General features: G+C 41.6%; 2 protein-coding genes across 2 annotated transcripts; both read right to left on the bottom strand.

Annotated features, from left to right (window-relative positions):
* Positions 1-317: 317 nt before the first annotated feature.
* On the bottom strand, positions 318-5861 carry LOC113876210 (orphan sodium- and chloride-dependent neurotransmitter transporter NTT5-like). The gene is made up of 6 exons (XM_027515171.1): positions 5326-5861; positions 4918-5159; positions 3370-3556; positions 2779-2980; positions 2502-2661; positions 318-1016 (listed from the first exon to the last, which is right to left on the bottom strand). Exons 1-6 carry the CDS (start codon positions 5434-5436, stop codon positions 1004-1006), a joined length of 915 nt encoding a protein of 304 aa, XP_027370972.1. The 5' UTR covers positions 5437-5861; the 3' UTR covers positions 318-1003.
* On the bottom strand, positions 5455-7207 carry LOC113875857 (orphan sodium- and chloride-dependent neurotransmitter transporter NTT5-like). Its single transcript, XM_027514520.1, has 5 exons — positions 6865-7207; positions 6288-6445; positions 5990-6113; positions 5640-5815; positions 5455-5505 (listed from the first exon to the last, which is right to left on the bottom strand). The coding sequence occupies exons 1-5, from the start codon at positions 7205-7207 to the stop codon at positions 5455-5457; spliced, it is 852 nt and encodes a 283-aa protein (XP_027370321.1).
* Between the last annotated feature and the right edge of the window lie 15723 nt (positions 7208-22930).

Raw genomic sequence — 22930 nt, 5'->3', positions numbered from 1 at the left:
GTCACGTTGCCCAAAATGAGTCCTCCTTGGGTTTTCTTCAGTTTCTGCAGTCAGCCTCTACTGTCCCCCTCATTCCCTGCCAAATATCCTTCTTCCAAACTCCCAGACCACCTTAGTAGAAAATACAATGTTGTGAAGTTTTAAGCCCCTTGGTATTTAAAAGATATTGACAAGGTCACCAATTAGCAGACAGTTAACTACTTTGCCATAATCAGTGACTCTACTCTATTTAGCCTAATGTACTTATAGGAAGAACCAGGAAGAGAGAACCTGGGGTTCTAGCATTTGAATTTAACAATCAATGGGAGGCAATACTGGAAACTGGGATTTTCTTTATGACAAAAGTAAAGTTTCACTGAACTGATTAATTTACCAGGATTATTTTTGCCCTGATTTCATAGGGACCAGACCTTATACACCAATTCCAAGAGGAAAGTAGCCTAGGAGAAGTAGTATCAGCATTTACCATTAACCAAATACCAGAAGTCAAGAACACCATTGTTATAGGTCTGGTGAGGGAAAGTATGGGAAACACAGGGAATGACTGCTAATGTTAATCCCTATCAGGCCAGAAAAACTCTGCCAGTCCAGCAAAACTAGTATTTGGGTCCAGTTACATTAGCAGTTTCTGCATTTGCCTCTTCTAATACAAGTTGCCAACCAGAGAGTTCCACCTTGATAAAGGAGTGATGTTGTGCCAAATGAACCAAGTCTTTATTTCCAATAGGAATTATTCACAGGAAAGAAAGTTTTCCCTCTGTTTTTGGTTTATCCATTTTAATAATCTTTTGTCTTTTTTGCCTCACCTGAAGCCGTGGACCAACCTTCGGTGAGTCCCCCTTAGCTTCAGGTTGGAAGGTTATTATGGCCGTATTGTGGCTCATGGAGACAGGAGAAGCCACCCGAATGATGACGGTGTAGAAGAAGTAGACAGGGACAGGCAGGACGGTGATGACGACGAGGAATATAAGCAAGGCTTTAGCCCATGATGGATAAATTCGGGTCACCTCATGTGACTATGGAGAAAAGGGAAGAAGGTTTAGAATGCCCAGGTTCTCTGAAGTGGAAGGCTGAAGAGGGTAGGGATAGGAGACAAACCAAGGCCACAGACTAAATAAATGAATCCCCAGGGAATCAGATGAGTGTGTCCTAGTTGTAAGAGTGGATTTAGGAGTGGGAGTGGGGAGGAAAAAAAGTGGACTGAAAAGTCTCATGTCCACTCCTTAGGGGGGTCTGGGGAGGGAGGCTCACAATTCTTGAGTCCCAGGCCAAGTAGGTGATCTCCTTCACAGACAGGTGAATCAGGGTGCTTAAAAACAGGACTAGCAGCACAAATGGAGACAGAAAACACCACAGCCAACGATAGATGGGGGAGATGGGGTGGCCCATCATGATACTCAGGTCTGTAAGGAACCTGGGAGGAAGGGTCACAAGACTTTGGGAGGCCCATTCAAGTCTTACCCAGCCTTGGTGTGGGGGTCAGTCCAAACCTAACCTGGGAGAAAACCCTTAACATTTCTTAAACCTTTCTGTTCACACCTCCACAACCAGCCTTCTTGCCACTAATTCATCCACTTTCAGTCTGGTTTCTGTCCCATCCCAGGGTTTTTCTTTTAAATCTCTCTGCTCCATCACCCTTCAGGATAAAAGCCCAACTTTCTGAAAGTAGGTTCTTTAAGCCCACACATCCAGCTTTCTTTGGTGAACCTTCTTAATCCCAATACATACAATTCAGGTTCCTTCTGCTTAGAACACCCTTCTCTCTTTCTCTCCCTTGACAAACTTCTCCTTCATCTTTCTATATTCTATTCATGCATCCTCTCCTTGACTGACTCTTCGATCTTCTTTAGATAAAAATCTGTGTTTCTAGAGTGCCCTCAGTTGCCTCCATCCTGCTCAAGGATATGTCTTTCTCCTTGGACTCTGAGAGCAGAAACTAAATTTAATTTATCTCAGTATCCCCCAGTACTCACCACAAGGCCTGCCTGGCACATAGGAGGCTCTAAGAAATATTTGAGAGTGACTGGTTGCATGAATGAACAAACTGATGCCAAGAGTCACTGTCACCTATAAACATGGCCACCCTTGGATTACACGGGGCCTCTCAAATGGTAGTGTGCATATGAATCACTTGGGGTTCCTGTTAAAACACAGATACAGATCCAAAGGTCTGGGGTGGAGCCCGAGGGTCTGCATCTCTGATAAGCTTCCAGGTGCTGCCAATGCCACTGATCCACAGAGCAAGCTTTCAGAAGCAAGGGATTACACATTTCAGATGTCCACACTACCCTGGTTGAAAGAAGAGCTCAGGAGCCCCTAGGACTTGATCTAGACTGCTCGCCACTTTCCCTCTTTATATTGATATTCCCCTGGAACCAGCATGCTCTTCTTTTTTCCCACCCTCTTGGGATCTCTCCATATGCCCTGTGATAAGAGCCTGGCAGTGAGAGCAAAAGGGACTCTTAGTTGTGTGGCAGGAAATCCTAGGATTGGGACATCACCTCCTGGCCCCATAGATCCAGGCCATGGCGATGGTCTCCAAGATGACGATGAAGAAAAGGGGCAGAGATACCCAGTAGTCATCCAGCAGGTTCACATAGTAGCTGCCGGAGGGCCTCACAAAAAGGAGGCTGCCCAGGAACATAGGCACACAGACACCCACTGGAGAGAAACATCAGATATAAATCAAGATCAGTACCGAACTTGTGCTGTGTAAGTCCCATTGGGGTTACAGTAAATGATGGCCATAGGTGGGAGTAGAGTCATAGGTCCGAGTACCTGTGAGCAGCTTTGAATGCTCCCTGAGGGAAGAGAAGGTATCCTGGAGAGGAGTGATGATGCCTTGTATGATTCCTATCACAGTGCTCAGCCCCAGGTTCACCAGCAACAGGAAGGTAACGATGGACCAGAAGGTGGGTCCAGAAAACAAAGAGACGATGTCACTAAACGTCACAATGACCACACCTGGACCGATCATAACCTGTGAATGAAGGAAAGAACGGTGAGGGCTCTGAGCTCAGTCTGGGGAGCCCTAACTCTGTTTCCATCCTCTCCCCTAGAAAACTATCTGTAGCCCTGTTCATGGCTATTATTATACTCATTTGGCCTTGAGGCATGAAGATTTCCTCCTGGTCTAGCAACTCTTTGGGGTTGGGGTAAAGAAGCTTATATGAATTCTAGTGCTTTGTGCTACAAAGGCTACAACTGCCTTATCACAAAAGGATACTATGAATCTTGGTCTTGGTTGTCCAAGATGCTTCTGAGAATTGCCTTTCCGAATTCTACAGACATCTAAGCAATGTGGAAGTTTCTGGTGCTCTGGGGGCTTTAAGGGGAACTCTACAGCCCTATCCCCAACCCCCTACCTACCTTATTCAATTCCTTAGATAAGTCGCAATCGGTCAAATTGGGTAGGATTCTGCTTTTGATGTGTTCAGGGAGGTTGTTGAGCCACTTGGGGTAGATGGCGCTCGGATCATGGTACAGACTGTCTGGAGGGTGGGCCTCAGGCGGCAGGACCTGGGCAGTGACCAGGTCCATCACTTTTTCAGCATTCCTGGGGACAGGAGTAGAATTATATAGAACCATTTGGCCTTTGATGATAACCTCCTCCCTCAGCCTCTAGATGAAGAGGGAAATTACTAAAGTTTTTGATTTGATTAAAGTAGGGCCTGCACTGAATCCTAGGTATCCAGGATCCTGCATGACACCTATTTTCATAATCACAGAAATGTTTGTGTGAGGCCAGAGAATTTCTGACTGAGGCAGACTCTTGGAGGGGTCTTTCCTACAGTACCATTGAGGGTTTTCAGATTTTTACCTCCTACTGGACAATCTCAGGATAATGTTATGGCTTCCCAGCTTTCTTGACCTGCTGGCCTCTTCAACTTCTTTACTCACAACTCTCTCAACCTTCTGTACTTCAGCTGTCCTCAATTACTAAGCCTTTTTCAACTTGCCATGCTCTCTCGATTGTCTTAGTGTCTTGGTCCCTGATGTTCTCTCTGCTTAGAACTATCCTATTCTATCCGCACTTAGTGTACCCCAATTCTACCCCCTAAACATTCTCCACTTGGCAAATTCCTCCAAATCCTGACTCAGCTCACTGTACTATTTACTCCCATGGAAATCTGTTCATGATCTCTTATGAGGGCAAAGCAACAAACTGCAGAAAAGTAGTACGGTATAGGCCAATTTTTTAAAAAATAGCATGTTTTTATAAACGGGTCTGTGAATTCGAAACACTTGAAAGAACACTCCCAGTGATTACTTGTCAGGAAACAAACTCAGCTCAGGATTGCCTCTACCAGGAAACCTTCTCTGACTTCTCCCAGTTAGTAGCTCCCTCCTCTGTGTCCATTCATCATCCCTACCACTAGTCCTCATCTAGTTTGTGATTATCTGTTTACTATTTGCTTCCTCATTTTCTTGAAGTCAGGGATGGTAGTCTAGTTTACCATTGTCTGTGCTGACAGAGCTCAACACAGGGGCTGGTAGATAGGAGATGTTTTTATAAACGTCTGACGAGCATTTTTGGAATGAACATTATAGGAGAAGAAAATGGGGACTATGGCTATAAAAAACAGGCTATGGGGACCCTGGTGCAGCAGGACCTTTTTTTGTCTAATGGTTCAGCTGAAAGTATCCTCTAATTTGTCCATGGCAGCCTCCAGTTAAGAATGGGGTGAACACACTTTTGAAAACTTCCAACTTTGGGAATTTCCTAGTTTAGAAAAGCATCTCTGAAAGAGACAGAGGTGGTAGGATTCAGGTGTTTCTAAGGTTTAGGATGCTCCAATTGGAGGACCCCATATTGACAGCCAACTTCCTTGAGTGATGGGAGCCTAGACTGGAGTTGTGTGGGCTATTTCTAAGACTGGTTTTTGTGATGATCTCCATATGAAAGATTGGGCTCACATCAAGTAACATTTTTCGTTGTTTTTTGTGGCCAAGTGGCCCATTACAGCAAATACAAACACTGTGGTAGTCAGTGAAACAAGCAAGTTGAGAAAAGCCACAGCATAGGCATCAATGACACAGTTATTGGACCGAGGGATATACGAGCTGATTGCTGTGAAGCTGCCAAAGCCGGGGCCCAAGGACAAAAAGAGCTGGTTTCCTGTTCGGCGCCACACTTCCACAGAGTACAGGGCTGGTACCTGGGAAGGAAAAGTACCATGTAAATGGGGATACATAGAGGGGAGAGACAAGCCATGATGGAAACAGAAGATGAGAAGGGAGTGAAAGAGGGAGCTAGGAGGGTTTCTATCAGACTATTAACCCTACTATTTGGATAAGAGACTTAAAGAGTGGGTGATGCCTTACCTTGGCAGCCAACAAATTCTTGAGGCCAAAATATGCGCCTTTCATCGTGAGACTCCGGATAAGAAGAGAGAAAAGGATGATGTAGGGAAGGAGTACTGAGATATACAGCATCTGAGTAGGAAGTATGATTCACAAAGAAAAGTTCAGCAGAGGCAGAAGTCTGTAGAGTAAGATCAAAGGCTATTGGGAATCAGAGGGAGGTCAGATTAGAGGGAATGAGAAGTTGGAGATGTATAGGCATCAAGTTAGGAGAATATTAGGGGATCTCAGATAGAAGGAAGTCCACCGTATTAGTAAGTCAGAGGGTAGCTCACCTTCCCAGTGGACTTTGGCCCTTTGATCATGGAGATGCAGATGATTAACCAGATCACAAGGACAGAGGCACTCAAATGCATGACTGGTTTCCCATCTATCTCAATTTCATCTGTGGCCTTCAATACCTTCCGGTACCAGAAGTATGTGGTGGGGCTGGTCCGTGCGCATTCAGAATCTGAGGTGAACTGGCCATGGAGGAAACTGCAAGGCCAGGTGTGCCTCCCCCTTCTTCACATCCACCCACTCCTTCCAGTCCCATTTCATCGTATTCTCCCAAGGATCCTTTTCCTACTTCATTCCTCTGTCCTCTCAGCCCTCCCATTTACCCTTTTCTTCCCTCACTTCTCACCAATACTGGAATTCTTTGATAGGGGGCACAATAACCAAGGTAGTGGAGACTGGAAAGACTGAACCAAATAGAAGAGATTCCATGCCATGAGCACACTGTAGTACAAGCCCACGATGATGCACACCTAGGGACCATGAAGAGTTCTGGAGATGAGAAAAAGGTAGGCTAGCCGGAGGGAGAGCTGGGGAACCGAACAGACTTCACCCTTGGAAGCGAAGTCATGGGACCCATTCCAGGATGAGGGTTAGGATGGGGATGGGGTGTCAAGGGTAGGCCTCGGCAGCCCAGGGCTCCTCACCATGAAGCTTGTATACCCTACACCACCAATCCAGGGGCTGATGACCTTCCACACACCAATGCTGCCCTGACGCATCCTCTGACCAGCTGCCATCTCCAGGAAGAGGAGAGGAATCCCAACCAAAAACATCATCAGGATGTAGATGATGAGAAAACTGCCTGTGCAGGGATTCAAGGAGGAGCTCTCAGAACCAGCCATCTGGCCTGGACTTCTTCATAGGTCCAGGAAGACATGTTCCCCACCAGTGACCTCCCTCAGGGCCACAGGCATCAAGGGTCAACTGCTTCCACATCCCTCACAGTCCCAGGTGTCTAGACCCCAATTCCTGGAAGACCAAGATACCTAGTCTCTCTCGCCTTGACCCAGGCCTCTAGCTTCACCGTTCTTATGAAACTAAGTATTCAGATATCCTGCTCCCACCCTCCCAAGGTTCCAGGGGTTCAGGTACCTGGCCCCTGCCTAGGTCAGTTTCCCAAATCTTCAGCCCCTACATATCTCAGGGATCCCAGAGTAGCCAGGACAGGTCTCTGGCTCCTCACCCCCTTGTGGGTCCATGATTTCTGGTCCCCAGGCTTACCACCTCCATTGTGAAAACACAGATAAGGAAAGCGCCAGATGGTGCTCAGCCCCACAGAGAAGCCCACCTGGGCCAGGAGATACTCAGTTTTATTGGCCCAGATTGGCCGTTCATGGGGAGCTTCATACTTTGGCCCATCTTTGTTTGGGGTCTCCAGTATGTCTTCATTATCTTCATCAGACCAAACATGTGCTGACAGGTCAAACTTCTGGCTCTCCTCAGTAGGTATCTCGGACACTAACTGGTAAGCTGAGGTAGTAGCAGTGAGGGATATGGAAGTTGAAGGTACAGACAGCTGAGATTTCTCTTCCTGAGACTCCGTGTCTTCATTAACAGTTGTCATCCTGGGTGAACTCTAATTCCTGCTTCTGCAGGGATGGGGCCTTCTTCCTCGTTGACCTTAAGGACATTAAGAACTGCAGACTTTAGGTTTATGAGCTAAAGGGAAGATGAGATTAATCCTGCAAAAAACCCCTGAGGCCTCCCCAACCTTCTTATCCTTATGTGGTAAGAATATGGAGTCTCCACTCTAGAAAAGATCTCTAGGAAATAATAACTTAAAACAATACCATCTACAATACCAAAAGGCTTAAAATAATTTTATGAGGAATAATTTTATAACGAAAAATAAGCAAGACCTTTACACACACACACACAAACTATAAAATGTTGTTGAGAGAATAAAGAAGCCCTAACATGCTCATGAATTGGAAGTCTCAGTAGTCTAACAACATCCATGTTGCCCAATTTGATCTATAGATTCAATACAGTTCTTATTAAAATCACATCAGGGTCTTTGAGAAAATCAACAAGCGAATTCTAAAGTGTATATGAAAAGCCTAAACTGGTTAACACAATCTTGATGGAGAAGAAAAAATGGAAAGACTAACTATAAAGATATAGTCATTAAAAGAGTATGGTATTGATAGAAGGATCTACGGCACAAATAAATCAATGGAGTAATATGCTACGCTGTCCAGTGTGATAACTACTAGCCAGGGACTATCTAAATTAAAACTAAGTAACATTAACAATTTAGTTCCTCAGTCATACTGCCACATATCAAATGCTTAGTAGACACATGGATACCATATTAGAAGGACAGATATAATAATTTCCATTATCACAGAAAATTCTCTGGATACCAGTGGGAGAGCTCAGAAACACACTCACACATATACAGACACCTGATTTACAACAAAGATGGCACTGCAAAGCTGTAGAGAAAGGACACTGCTTTCAATAAATGACTAGTTGCTTGCGCAATTGGATATCTATACAGAAATAAATGAACCTCGGCCTCCTCAACTTCACACATTAAAAAAAAATATATTCACAGCAGACTGTAGTTATATAAAAGGTAAAACAACAAGATTTAAGATGAAAACCCCAGGAGAATACCTGTATGACTTGAGGGTAGGCACAGATTTCTTAGACAGTAGTGCACAAAAAGCACTAGTCATAAAGGAAAAGTTTGACATATTGGACAAAATTAAAAATAGAAGTGTCTTTCAATCAAAAGTTACCATTAATTGAGTAAACACAGACAAGTCACAGAAGATATCTGCAACGTACATGATGGACAGAATCATGCCCTCTTCCAGGATATCCACATCCTAATGCCTGGAACCTGCCAATATGTTACCTCACATTTCTATGTGATTAAATTATGGATCTTGAAACGGGGAGATTATTTGGGATTATCTATGATAGACACATAGGTAAGAGAAATGGCAATTCCTGGAGAAGGAAATGGCAACCCACTCCAGTATTCTTGCTTGGAGAATCCCATGGACAGAGGAGCCTGGCGGGCTACAGTCCACGGGGTTGCAATGAGTCGGACATGACTGAGCAACTTCACTCCACTTACTCATGATGGACACAATGTAATTACTGGGTCCTTGTAAGGGAAAGAAGGAGATAGCAGGTTCCAAATCACAAAAGGAAATAGGATAGCAGAAGCAGAAATTGGAGTGATATCCTTTGAATATGTAGAAAGGAGTCATGATTCAAGGAATGTAGATGAATCCTAGTATGTGGAAAAGGCTAGGAAATGGCAAAGCTTAGGTCCTATGTAAAGAACACAGGCCTGCTGACAACTTGCTTTTAGTTCAGTGAAACTGATTTCAGATTTCTGACCTGCAGAACTGTAAGATAATACATTCATGTTGTGTTAAGCCACTAAGTTTGTAGTTATTGTTACAGCAACAAAATACATAATCAAAAAGGGCATGTTTTTCCTCTAAAATTTATTTTTAGAAAAACACCCACAAATAAATAACAAAAGGCAGGGAGGGAAAAAGTGGAGGGAAGGAAACAGAAAGCTCAAACAGGCATATTATCAAAGAAGATATACAAATGGCCAAGAAAGAGGAAAAGATACTCAATGCTCAACTTCATTCATCAATAAGAAAATGTAATTTAAAACCATAAATGAGAACAGATGGGTGTATATGTGATAAATCAAGTAAGGTAATATGTTAACTGTAGAATCTAGGTTGATGGGTATATGGATGGTCACTGTATAAATCTTTGAACATTTCTGTATGCTTAAGAATTTTTTCACAATAAAATATTTTGAAGGACACCACAATAAGATACCACTATATATCCACTAGACAAGCAAACATGAAAAAGACTGATTAAACCAAATAATGGCATGTGTAGAAACTTCTGGAACTCATATACACTGCTGGTAGGAACACAGATCGCTACAGCCACTTCAGAAAACTAGTTGAATGTACCCACATACTTTAAATATTCTCATACGTTATCACCCTTTTCAAAGTGATTATCTAACAGAAATGTGTACATAAGTGCGCCAAAAACCACATCCAAGAATGCTCATAGCTGCAATATTCATAACTGCCAAACCTGCTGCTGCTAAGTCGCTTCAGTCGTGTCCGACTCTGTGCGACCCCATAGACGGCAGCCCACCAGGCTCCCCCATCCCTGGGATTCTCCAGGCAAGAACACTGGAGTGCGTTGCTATTTCCTTCTCCAATGCATGAAAGTGAAAAGTGAAAGTGAAGTCGCTCAGTCATGTCCCACTCCTAGCGACCCCATGGACTGCAGCCTACCAGGCTCCTCCATCCATGGGATTTTCCAGGCAAGAGTACTGGAGTGGGGTGCCATTGCCTTCTCCGGCCAAAACCTGAGAACAGCTCAAATATCTTTCAACAGTAGAATTAATAAGTGAGAGTATATTCATATAAGGAGGAGACAACAGTAAAGAGTTAATTACAGGTATGTGCAACAATCTGGATGAATCTCAAAAATCTTTTGAATGAAGGAAGCCAGGCCCAGAAGAGTACATACTATATAATTCTATTTATAAGAACAGGCAAAACAAATTTATGGTATCAGAAGTCAGGATAGCATGTTCACGTTGTGACAATTTATCTAGCCATAATTATGATTTGCACATGCCTTAATATGTGATACTTCAATAAAAGTTTATCTAAAAATAAACGTTTGGGGAAAAAGCTGGATTTCTATACAAAACAATAAACAGAAAGTGGATTTTAAAAAGAAAGATAGCACAGTAGCAACAAAAACTTTATGACATCAAGAAGTAAATATAAACAACATTAAACGTCTTAAATAAAAGCAGAAATATTCTATGTTCATGGGCATAAATACTCAGCATGGAATTTCTCCCCCAAATTTATAGATTCAATGCAATTCCAATCAAAATATAAACTTTCTTTTTTTTTTCCACGAAAGCTAGCAAAGATTTTACTCTATATTTATTTGGCTGTGCCAGGCGGCATATGGGATCTTAGTTCCCTGACCAGGGATCAAACTCACATCCCCTGCATTGGAAGTACAATCTTAACCACCAGGCCACCAGGGAAGTCTCTACAATTTATATAGAGGAATAAAGTGTCAAAAATAATGAAGAGACACCGTCTGTTACTGGCCAAGGTGGAGTAAGCTAACGATATATAACCAATCCTCACTAATTAGCTAAAATCTCTGGATAGAATATAAAAAGCAACTACCTGAGGACTTTGAAAAGTAAATAGCAGCAGTCAGAATGGGTATTTAACTTGAACAATGACTTATAATGGAGAGAATGAGTGTCACACATTTTTTCCCTCCTTTGTCTCCGGTCCAAGAATAAGCCAAATCATAGAACTGTACAACAAGCACTAAATAAAAAAAACTCCAGGAGAAATCTCCTATTTCTCAAGGACCAGGAAAAGGAGCTCCTATGCCTACTCCTCCCCCCAAATAGGATGGAGGAAATACCAATTTCCCCTTCACAACCTGGAGGCTCACCTCTGAACTACACAAGTATGGAACGAATGCAAAGAAGTACAGCAAGGCTTTGAAAACCGAACAGTGTAGAAACAACTTCCCAAGCCACAGACTAACCCTGGGGTGGCACATGCTAACCCAAATAGCATCACAAAGGCTGTGAAAATTGAACTAACACTAACCACACCCATAGAAGATATGACAAAATTTTCCATCTGAACTCAACCAGGTTGATGGTCTGTTAAAACAAAATAAGCAAACAAATTCAACATTCTCCAGAGGATATTAACAGGATCTTGAGTCTCAAGACATAATATTCAAATTTTCCAGGATACAATCCAACATAACTCAGCACTTACACACACATACACACACACACACACACACACACACACACGCACAAATCTGACCATTTCCCAAGGGAAAAGACAATAGATGTCAACCCTGAGATGACCCAGATGATGGAATTATTACACAGACTTATTTTAAAATTTTTTATTATTTTTCCAGCTTTAAGGAGGTATGATTGACAAGTAAAAATTGTAGGGGCTTCTCTGGTGGTCCAGTGGCTAAACTTCATGCTCCCAGTGCGGTGGGTCCAGGTTCAATCTTTGGTCAGGGAACTAGAACCCACATGCCGCAACTAAAGATCCCCTGTGCTGCAGCTAAGACCCAGTGTAGCCAAATAAATATATACATATGTAAATACATGTATATATATATCTTTAAATTATGTATATTTATGGTATACATGTGATGTTTTGATATATGTGTACATTGTGAAATGATTACTACAATGAAGTTAATTAATGTCTCTCACCTCACACCATTAATTTTGTGAGTGTGGTAAGAATACTTAAGATCTACTTTCTTAGTAAATTTCAGATTTACAATACATCATTAACTGTAAAGTCATCGTGCTGTACATGGAGAACTTACTCATTTTATAATTGAAAGTTTGTTCTCTTTGACCAACAACTTCTTTTCCTCCTTCCCTCTGCCCCTGTAATCACTCTTCTTCTCTTTGTGTGAGTTAGACTTTTTTAGATTCCACATATAAGTGAGATCATGCAGTATTTATCTCTCTGTGCCTGGCTTATTTCACTTGGTTAATGTTCATGAGGGCTTCCCCCGTGGGTCAGCGGTAAAGAATCTGCCTGCCAATACAGAAGACTCAGGAGACGCAGGTGCAATCCCTGGGTTGAGGAGATCCCCTGCAGAAGGAAATGGCAAATACTCCAGTATTCTTGCCTGGAAAATCCATGGACAGAGGAGCCTGGTAGGCTATAGTACCGTAAGGTTGCAAAAGAGTCAGATAAGATTGAGCACAGCACACAGCACAATGTCCATGAGGTTCGCGTGGTCACAAATGGTAGTTTCCTTAAGGTCAATAATATTCCAGGGTGCACACGTATGTGTGTGTACATGTGTGTGCTATTAATACATTTTCTTTACCCCACTAAACCACTGTGGACACTTGGTTGTTTCCATTTCCTGGCTGTTGAGGTGAACGCTGCAATGAATGTGAGAGTGCCGATATCTCTTCAACATTCTGATTTCATTTCCTTTCAATGTATACCCAGAATTGGGATCGCTGGATCATATGGTAGCTCTATTCTTAATTTTTTGAGGAACTGTCATCCTGTTTTCCATAGTGGCTGTTCCAAGTTACATTTCTACCAACAGGGTATAAGGGTTCCTTTTTCTCCACATCCTTGCCAACACTTGTTATCTTGCGACTTTTTGATAATAGCCACATTAACAGACGTAAGGTGATATCTCATTGTACTTTTGACTCGCATTTCCCTGATTAGTGATTTTGAGCACCTTTTCATAAAACTATCGGCGGCCATTTCTATGTCTTCTTGGAAAAAATGTTTATTTTTGAAGTTGGATTTTTTTTTTGCCAAAGTTGTATGAGTTCCTTAGTATATTTTGAATGTTAATACCTTATGGATACATGGTTTGCAAATATTTTCTCCCATTTCATAGGATGCCTTTGTATTTTTTTGTTTCATTTGCTGAGGAGAAACTTTTAAATTTAATGCAGTTGTTCTTGCTTTTGTCCTGTGTTTTTGGTATCATAACTCCCTCCCTCCAAATCATTAGTTCTAGGAGTTTTATGGCCTCTGGTCTTCAAACAACACAGAATTGTTTTGTATGGGGTTAGATAAGGGTCTTATTTCTTTCTTTTGCACGTGAGAATCCAGTTTTTCCAGAACCATTTATTGAACAGAATATCCTTTTCCCACTGTGTATTCTGGGATCCTTTGTTTAAGATTGGGGATTCCCTGGTAGCTCAGCTGGTAAAGGATCCGCCTGCAATAAGGGAGAACCTGGTTCAATTCCTAGGATGGGAAGATCCCTTGGAGAAGGGATACTCTACCCATTCCAGTATTCTCGGGCTTCCCTGGTGGCTCAGCTGGTCAAGAATCCGCCTGCAATGCGGTATACCTGGCTTCAATCCCTGGGTTGGGAAGATCCCCTGGAGAAGGGAACAGCTACCCACTCCAGTATTCTGGCCTGGAGAAGTCCATGGACTGTATAGTCCATGGGGTCACAAAGAGTCGGACATGACTGAACAACTTTCGCTTCACTTGTTTAAGATTAGTTGACTGAATATGTGTGGCCTTATATCCAGGCTCTCTATTCTGTTCCATTGGCCTAGGTGTCCGTCTTTATGCCAGTACAATATTGTTTTGATTTACAATAGCTTTGCAATATAATTTGACATTAGGAAATGTGATGCCCCCCAGCTTTGTTCTTCTTGCTCAAGATTGCTGTAGCTATTTGAGATCCTTTACAATTCTGTACAAATTTTAAGATTGTTTTTCCTATTTCTATGAAAAACCATCACTGGAATTTTGATAGGGATTGCATTTAATCTGTAAATTACTTTGGGTAGTATGGACATTTTGACAATATTAATTCTTTCAATACATGAACACAGGACACATTTCCATTTATTTTCATCTTATTCAGTTTCTTTCATCAGTGTTTTATAGATTTCAGTGTATAGATATTTCACCTCTTTTTTTAAAATTGTGTTTCACTTTATTGCACTTTGCAGGTATTGCATTTTTTTCTAACTGAAGGTTTGTGGCAACCCTGCACTGTAAGATGATGGTTAACATTCTTTTAGCAATAAAATATTTTAAAATTATGTACAATTTTCAGACACAATGCTATTGCACACTCAATCATATGGTAGTTTTACTTTAAAATTTTGAGGAAATTTTTTTATAAAAATAGAAAAATTCATCCTAAAATTCATATGGACTCTCAAGGGATCCTGAATAGCCAAAACAATCTTGAAAAAGAAGAATAAAGCTGGAGGACTCATACTTCCTGATTTCAAACTTTACTACAAAGCTGCAATGATCAAAACAGTGTGGTACTGACATAAAGATAGACATATAGACCAGTGGATTAGAATGAAGAACCCAGAAATAAAACCCTTACATATACAGTAAATTGATTTTTGACAAGGGTGCTAAGATCATTCAATGGGAGAAGAACGGGGTATTTTCAATAATTTGCGCTGGAAAAACTGGATATCCACATGCAAAAGAATGAAGTTGGACCTTTACCTAACACCCTATACAAAAACTAACTCAAAATGGATCAAAGATCTAAATGTAAAATCTGAAATTATAAAACTACTAGGAAAAAACATAGGGCAAAACTTACACGATACTGGATTTGATTTCTTGGATATGATACCAAAGGCACAGGCAATAAAACTATATGTAGATAAACTGGACTCCATAAAAAATTTTTGTGTATAAAAAATAATACCAATAAAGTAAAAAGGTAACCCACACAATAAATATTTTCAAAACCATATGTCTGACAAGGGATCAATATCCAGAATATACAGTGTGTATGCTAAGTCGCTTCAGTTGTGTCTGACTCTGTGCAACCCAATGGATGTAGCCTGCCAGACTCCTGTGTCCATGGGATTCTCCAGGCAAGAATACTGGAGTGGGTTGTCATGCTCTCCTCCAGGGGATCTTCCCAACCCTGGGATTGAACCCATGTCTCCTGCATTGGCAGGCAGGTTTTTTACCACTAGAGCCACCTAGAGAACACCACAAATTCATTTAAAAATGGTGAAAGGATTTGAATAAATATTCTGCCAAAGAAGATATATAAATGATCAAGAAGCACATGGAAAGATGCTCAACATCACTAATGGTGGTTTCGTCGCTAAGTCATGTGCAACTCTTGCCACCCCATGGACTGTAGTGCGCAAGGCTCCTCTGCCCATGGGATTTCCTAGGCAAGAATACTAAAGTGGGTTGCCATTTCCTTCTCCAGGGGATCTTCCCAATGTAGGGATCAAACCCGGGTCTCCTGCACTGAGGGTGGACTCCTGCACAGGAGGTGGATTCTTTACCAACTGAGCTCCGAGGGAAATACAAATCAAAACTACAATAAGATACTATATCACATCCATGAGAATGGCTACTTAAAAAAAAAAAAAAAAAAAACAGAAAATAACAAGTGCTGACAAAGATGTGGAATGACTGGAGTCCTTGTGCCCTGTTGGTGGGAATGTAAAATGATATAGCTACTGTCTGGAAAATATTATGAAGGTTCTGCAAAAAATTAAAAATAAAATTGCCACATGATCCAACAATTCCACTTCTGGCTATATACCTAAAGTAATTGAAAATAGGGTCTTGAGAATTTTGTACGTTTATATTTATAACAGTATTATTCACATTAGCTAAACGTGGAAGAAATCCAAATGTCCACTGACAGATAAATTGGTAAACAAAATGTGGTATATCCATGTAATGGGATATTATTCAGCCTCAAAAAAGGAAGGAAATTGTGACATATACTACAGCATGGATGAACATTGAGGACGTTATGTTCATTGCTAAGCCAGCTACAAAAAGACAAAGACTATATGTTTCCACTTGTATGAGATACTTAGAATAGTCAAAATCATAGAGACAGACAGCTGTAGAATGGTAATTGTTAGGGTTAGAGGGAGGGAGTAATAAGGAATTACTGCTTAATGGGCAGAGTTTCAGTTTCACAAGATGAAAGAAGTTATGCAGATGGATGTTGGTGATGGTTATGCAATATTATGAATGTATTTAACCACTGAACTGGACACTTAAAAATGGTTGAGATGGTAAATTTTATATTATGTGTATTCTTCCACAATTAAAAAAAAAAGGGAAAAAATGGAATGCACGGGGTATAGCCAGCTTGGAATCAGATAAGATTGCAGTTTTAAAATTGACCTTAGAACAGATTTTTAATGAATGAAAATGAGAAATTAAGGGATCTGGAACACAGGAAGAGAAAGTCAACATAAAGGTGAATATAATACTTGGGAAAAAACAAATCTTTTCATATTTGTAGTTTATCACTTCAGACTGTTGTTAAAGAGGTTTCTTTTTTTTAATTAAGGGAGAAATAAAATTTAAAGTGGAAAATTCTGGCTTTTAGACTGGCAGCTGCTTTTACCTACTTAAACATCAACTCCTGGGATTAATCTGTTCACTGAACAAATATTTGACTGCCCGTTTGTCCTTAAAAATACATGTCTGACACTGTTCTAAGCCTTATAGACAGAGCAGTAAACAAACAAAAGTCCCACCTACCTTGAGCTTACATTCTAGTAACTTAAAGTTATCTGTGTATAAAATCTGAAAAAAAATGTACAGATTTAGAGAAAATTACATAATCTTAGCATACTATCATCTCTATTAGCTCTTTAATTTTGTGATAATTCCCTTATGCTTAGACACTAAGTTTACCCAACAAATCTGTGGGATTGTTTCACCATCTCCATTTGACACATAAGAAAGCTAAGAACAAGAAGAAAAAGCAGCTTGCCGAGAGACTCAGAGAATGACCTAAGGATATGGTATAACATGAACACAGATTTGTTTGTCTCCAAATGCTATTTTCTTCTCTCCAGGCCCAGAAGCCTCTCAAGACAGGGACTGGAACAACAGAGCCATCAGTGAGTACATCTGGGATTAGTCTCGCTGCCCATGGACCACTAACACAGTGAGAGAACATGTGAACATTTCCATTTTAGATGGGTACAAACCCTACCACAAAGAGTCCTAAAACGACGTTCGGCTCAATTTCCTACCTAGACTCTAGACCCACCAGGTCTAGGTCCACCTGCCCTACTCCCTAGGTGGGAACACACATGTAGGTCTGGGGATGGGGAAATTGATGAGAGACAATTGATAAGAGACAATTTGGGGAAATGATGAGGGTGAGGGCACGTGGGAACCAACTTCTAACTGAGAAACAAACATCAAGAGCCTCAACTGGCGATTTCCCTGGTGGTCCAGTGGCTAAGACTCTAAGCTCCCAATGTGGCGTGGGGGGCCTGGATTCAGTCCCTGATCGGGGAACTAGATCCCACATGTTGCAACTAGGGGTTCACGTGCCTCAACCAAAGATTCTGCAACTAAAGATCCCATATGCTGCAAATGAGACCTATTGCAGCCAAATAAAGAGATTTTTAAAAAAGAGAGAGAATCTAAAACCACATAGAGAAAAAAATATATAAAGTAAGATCCAAGAGGCTAAGTAAAAACTCTATAGTCCTAAATTTGAATTGAAAAAAAAAAGTATGCATTTATTATATATTTTTAGGGAAAAAAGGATTTCTTACCTGTATCTATTAAAATGGCTTACAAACAATGATCAATGCAATACAACAAACACTGCAAGCACAAAATTGTAATCTCTAAATAGGAGAAAGAGTACATCAAGGCTCTATACTGTCACTCTGCTTATTTAACTTATATGTAGAGTACATCATGAGAAATGCTGTGCTAGAGGAAGCACAAGCTGGAATCAAGGTTGCAGGGAGAAATATCAATAACCTCAGATATGCAGATGACACCACCCTTATGGCAGAAAGTGAAGAACTAAAGAGCCTCTTGATGAAAGTGAAAGAGGAGAGTGAAAAAGTTGGCTTAAAGCTCAACATTCAGAAAACTAAGATCACGGCCTCTTGTCCCATCACATCATGGTAAATAGATGGGGAAACAGAGGCTGGCTTTATTTTTCTGGGCTCCAAAATCACTGCAGATATTGAGTGCAGCCATGAAATTAAAAGACGCTTGCTCCTTGGAAGGAAAATTATGACCAACCTAGATAGCATATTAAAAAGCAGAGACATTACTTTGCCAACAAAGGTCCGTCTAGTCAAGGCTATAGTTTTTCCAGTAGTCATGTATGGATGTGAGAGTTGGACTATAAAGAAAGCTGAGCGCCAAAGAATTGATGCTTTTGAACTGTGGTGTTGGAAAAGACTCTTGAGAGTCCCTTGGACTGCATGGAGATCCAACCAGTCCATTCTAAAGGAAATCAGTCCTGAATATTCATTGGAAGGACTGATGCTGAAGCTGAAACTCCAATACTTTGGTCACCTGATACGAAGAACTGACTCATTTGAAAAGACCCTGATGCTGGGAAAGATTGAGGGCAGGAGGAGAAGGGGACGACAGAGGATGAAATGGTTGGATGGCATCACTGACTCGATGGACATGGGTTTGGGTGGACTCTGGGAGTTGGTGATGGACAGGGAGGCCTGGCGTGCTGCGGTTCATGGGGTCACAAAGAGTTAGATGCGACCAAGTGACTGAACTAAACTGAACTGAGCTGAAATAGCATTTTTCATTAAAATAAATTAGGTATTCTTGGAAAAATAACTGATTTCAGATTTGGGCCATAAAATGTAAGATAATTTCAAGGTTAATTTCATTGACCATTCAGTCAGTACCAGAAAGCAAGGAAATATTATATATACTCGGGTCTTGTCAAAAGGACTCAGGAGTCAACTTGAAGACACTCCCATGGGTCCAAGATGAGATGATTTGAGCATCAATAAGAATGACTGCAATGGACTGAAATACATCAAATAAGTTTAAATCAGTGAGTTCAGAGAGATACTAAAATAAAAAATTTCAGTGATCATATTCAGAGGATATTAGGCAATGAACTCATTTTTCAAGCTGGTAAATAAAGGAAAAGAATAAAAATTTATTTTGCTTTTCCTGTACAAAGTGTATGCCAGGGTAATGAATGTTTGACATGAAGTTCTCTTCCTAGGATTATTCCAACTAAGAAAAAAAGAAGGAATAATAAACATAGAATACCACATCTTATCTCTCATTGAAAGGTGAATCTAGACAATGATCATCAATGGCTGCTAACACCACAAAAGGAGAGCCATCTGGGCATTTGAGGGGTTTTTTTTGTCCTCCTAATTGAAATATATAAAACCAATCATGAAGTATTCTTGCCAGAATATTGAACCTAGAAGTAATAATCTTCTTCACCTAATTACCAATTTACTCGAAACACAGGAAACATAAGAATATATTAAATAACATCACAAGAGGTAATCAGCAAATTCCAGATGGCCAGAAATTGTACAGGACAAATAACCCAGTTTTATCAATAAATACATTTCAAGGGGGGAAAAAAGAGGGAGGGAGGCCTACACATTAAAAGATGCTTAAAAGGTATAGTAATGGATTGCAACATATAAATTTTATTTGGATAATGATTCAAACCAACTTTTTAAAAAGTTATGAGACAGTCTCTCAAATAGTTACACACAGAGTTAGCATATAATCTAGAAATTTCACTCCTAAATATGTCAACAGAAATAAGAACATATGTCCAACCAAAAAAACCCACTTTTACATAAATGCTCATAATAGCATTATTATTATAATAGCCCCAAAGTGGAAACAAGCCAAATGCCCATCAACTGATAATTGGATAAATAAAATGTGTTATATCCATACAATGGACTATCATTCATCAATAAAAAGAAATGTGTAACGATACATGCTACATATGGGTGGATTTGAAAACATGCTATGTGAAAGAAGCCAGTCACAAAGAATTACATACATCGCATGATTCCATTTACATGAAATGTGCAGAATAGGTAAATCTACAGGACAAAAAGTAGATTAGTGTTCATCTAAGGCTGAGGTTGCCAGCTGGGGCAGTTACAGTGCTGGCTAAGGAGTGTGGGGTTTATTTTGGGGGTAATGAAAATGTACAAAAGCTGCAATGATAGACACACAACTCTGAATATATTAAAAGCCATTGAATTGTAGATTTTAAATGAGTGGATTGTATGGTGTAAGAATTATTGATATATCTTATATCTCAATAAATCTGTTAAAAAATATAAAGCTACCAGAAAAAAATTATGAAACAATCAGAAAATTTTAAATATTGAATGGATATTTAATGATATTAAAGGATTACTGTTATTTGGTTTTGGTGTGATAATAGTTTTTCAGGTTTTTTAAAAGTGTTTTTATTTTTTAGAGAATATACTGACATCTACAGGTGAAATGATAAATTTGGGATTTGCTTCAAAATAATGGAGGGAGCTTGACAGCCAGGCCTGTCGAGCCTGGCAGCCTTGGGGAAGGGTCTTTACTACAAGGACTCCCTCCACCCTCCAGGGTCCTTTCGGGTTGCCTTTCTTCATGCCGCGGAGAAAATGCAGAAGATTGTATTGCAGCTTAAGGAAGGTAAAATAGACTGTCTCCTTCCCCCAGGCACAATTAGCAAACCCGACTCCAGAGACCCCTGTCCGCTCCGTCAAGCCAACCCCCTGGCCCGATCTCTGAGCCGAGCTTCCCTTGTGGGTCACTCTGGGCACAGCCTCTTACCCTGCTAGGACCACTCTGGGTCCAGCCCCGCCTCCGATGCAAGGTTACCTCTAGCTGGGACAGCTTTGTAGGACAGTCCTGTCCCAGACTAGCTCGGGCCTCTTCATGGATCTGTGTCTGACCCTGGGCACTCTGTGACACGTTTCCTTTCCATCCGGGGCGTCTTAGTGGGCTACGTCCAGCCTGGCCACACCTCTAATTGGGCCCCCTAATTAGGCTCTGTCCTCTCCGATGGAGAAGGCAATGGCACCCCACTCCAGTACTCTTGCCTGCAAAATCCCACGGACGGAGGAGCCTGGTGGGCTGCAGTCCATGGGGTCGCTAAGAGTCCGATATGACTGAGCGACTTCACTTTTCAATGGAGAGGCATGTAGTGGGGAAGGAGAGAGAGAAAATCATATTTGTCGCAAGTTGGTCATTATTGAAGATGGGTGATAAGTGCAAAGCAATTCACTACATTATTTTTTCATATGTGTTTGAAATTTTCCAAAATAAAATGGCCAGAGGCCACAAGACAAGAATCTTTCTCAGGTTTTACCCCTGACTTCCTGTGTGAACCTCTCTTATTGCAGGGTTCCCGATTAAACTTGAAAATGACAATATCTTTATCTCACACCACTCTTGTGAGGCATAAAAGTGAAGACGTGTAAGGTTCCCTCCCCAAGTAACAGGGCTCCATTTTGTCTAACACGGACAGGGATTCCCAAAAACAATCCAAAAGAAAATCCGCTCATCACATATACTGTGCACGAAACCCAATTTTAGACAATATGAACCCAGAGTAGAGAAACACTCTCTGTAGAAATCAGTCTGCCTATCTCTAATCACTTTCCTTTACAGCAATGTGAGATACTCCCAATTTAAACATCCTTGACGTTAGGTGTCAACGGACATTCAACAGGTGGTGTGAGGAGAGAAAGGTTTAGAGTGGGAGGCAGAAAAACACCAAGATCTTCATTCCTCTCCCTTTGGTTTATCCGGTAAAACCCTACTTTTCAATCCTCCCTGCACCGACAGGTTCTATTCCCCAAACTGGAACTGGAGCAGCAGGGTGTAAGTACAGAGGAGGATGAGCTCCCGGTTTCCCAGATAGGAGGAGGCTGAAAACTCAAGACTATTTGATCATGAGACGGTGACTGCCTCCTCTCTCTGATTCCCACCTTACCCGACTCAATAGAACGGGACTTGAAGCAGACGGATCGTTTGGATTGGGGTGGGGGGTGGGCAGGTGCGGCAGGAAGGAAGGAGCGTGGGAGGGTGGGGCTACAAGGTACCGGAGCCAATGGGTGATGACCCGGAGGTTCACATCCCTTCCAGCCCTGCAGTCTTCAAGCTTGAGCTCGAAACGTCCGAGGTCCGGATATATCTGGGATCTCTGCTCTTCCCATTCACCAGACTCACCTAGGGGTCCCACGCTCCAGTGGTTGAGGATGTCCGCTCTTTCTTCTTTTGTCACAGAAACTTACACAGGGACAACCTCCCTGTGAGTCCTAAGCAATTTGAAGTCCTGGGATCTCTTGAGCGTTTAAGGGAAACCCATTCCCTGGATCTTCGGAAGTCTCCAAAACCTCGACCCACAGCCTCCAATCCCCAGTCCCTAACGGACTGACCCCACCTCCTCTTGAGAAGTGCTTCAGCTGTTATGGAGTCACCCCTCCCACAAGTTTTGAAATACTCAGTTATCATCCACTGTGGGGGTTCCCCGGCGGCTCAGCGGTAAAGAATCCGCTTACAGTGCAGGAGACATGGGTTCAATCCCTGGGTCGGGAAAATCCGCTGGAGAAGGAAATGGCAACCCACTCCAGTATTCTTGCCTGGAGAATCCCATGGACAGAGGAGCCAAGTGTGTTAGTCATTCAGTAGTGTCCCACTCTCTTGCGACCCCATGACTGCAGCCGTCCAGGCTACTCTGTCCATGGAATTCTCCAAGCAAGAATACTGGAGTGGGTTGCCGTTTCCTCCTCCAGGGGATCTTCCTGACCTAGGGATCGAAACCGAGTCTCCTGCATTGCAGTCAGATTCTTTACTGTCTGAGCCACCAGGGAAGCCCTATCATCCACTAGGCAAATTCATTTGACATAGCTCTGTGGTAAAACCTGCCATGTCTC

Source organism: Bos indicus x Bos taurus, chromosome 18 (assembly GCF_003369695.1).
Source record: "Bos indicus x Bos taurus breed Angus x Brahman F1 hybrid chromosome 18, Bos_hybrid_MaternalHap_v2.0, whole genome shotgun sequence".
Lineage (NCBI taxonomy): Eukaryota > Metazoa > Chordata > Mammalia > Artiodactyla > Bovidae > Bos > Bos indicus x Bos taurus.
This window is presented reverse-complemented; position numbering and strand designations above follow the sequence as displayed.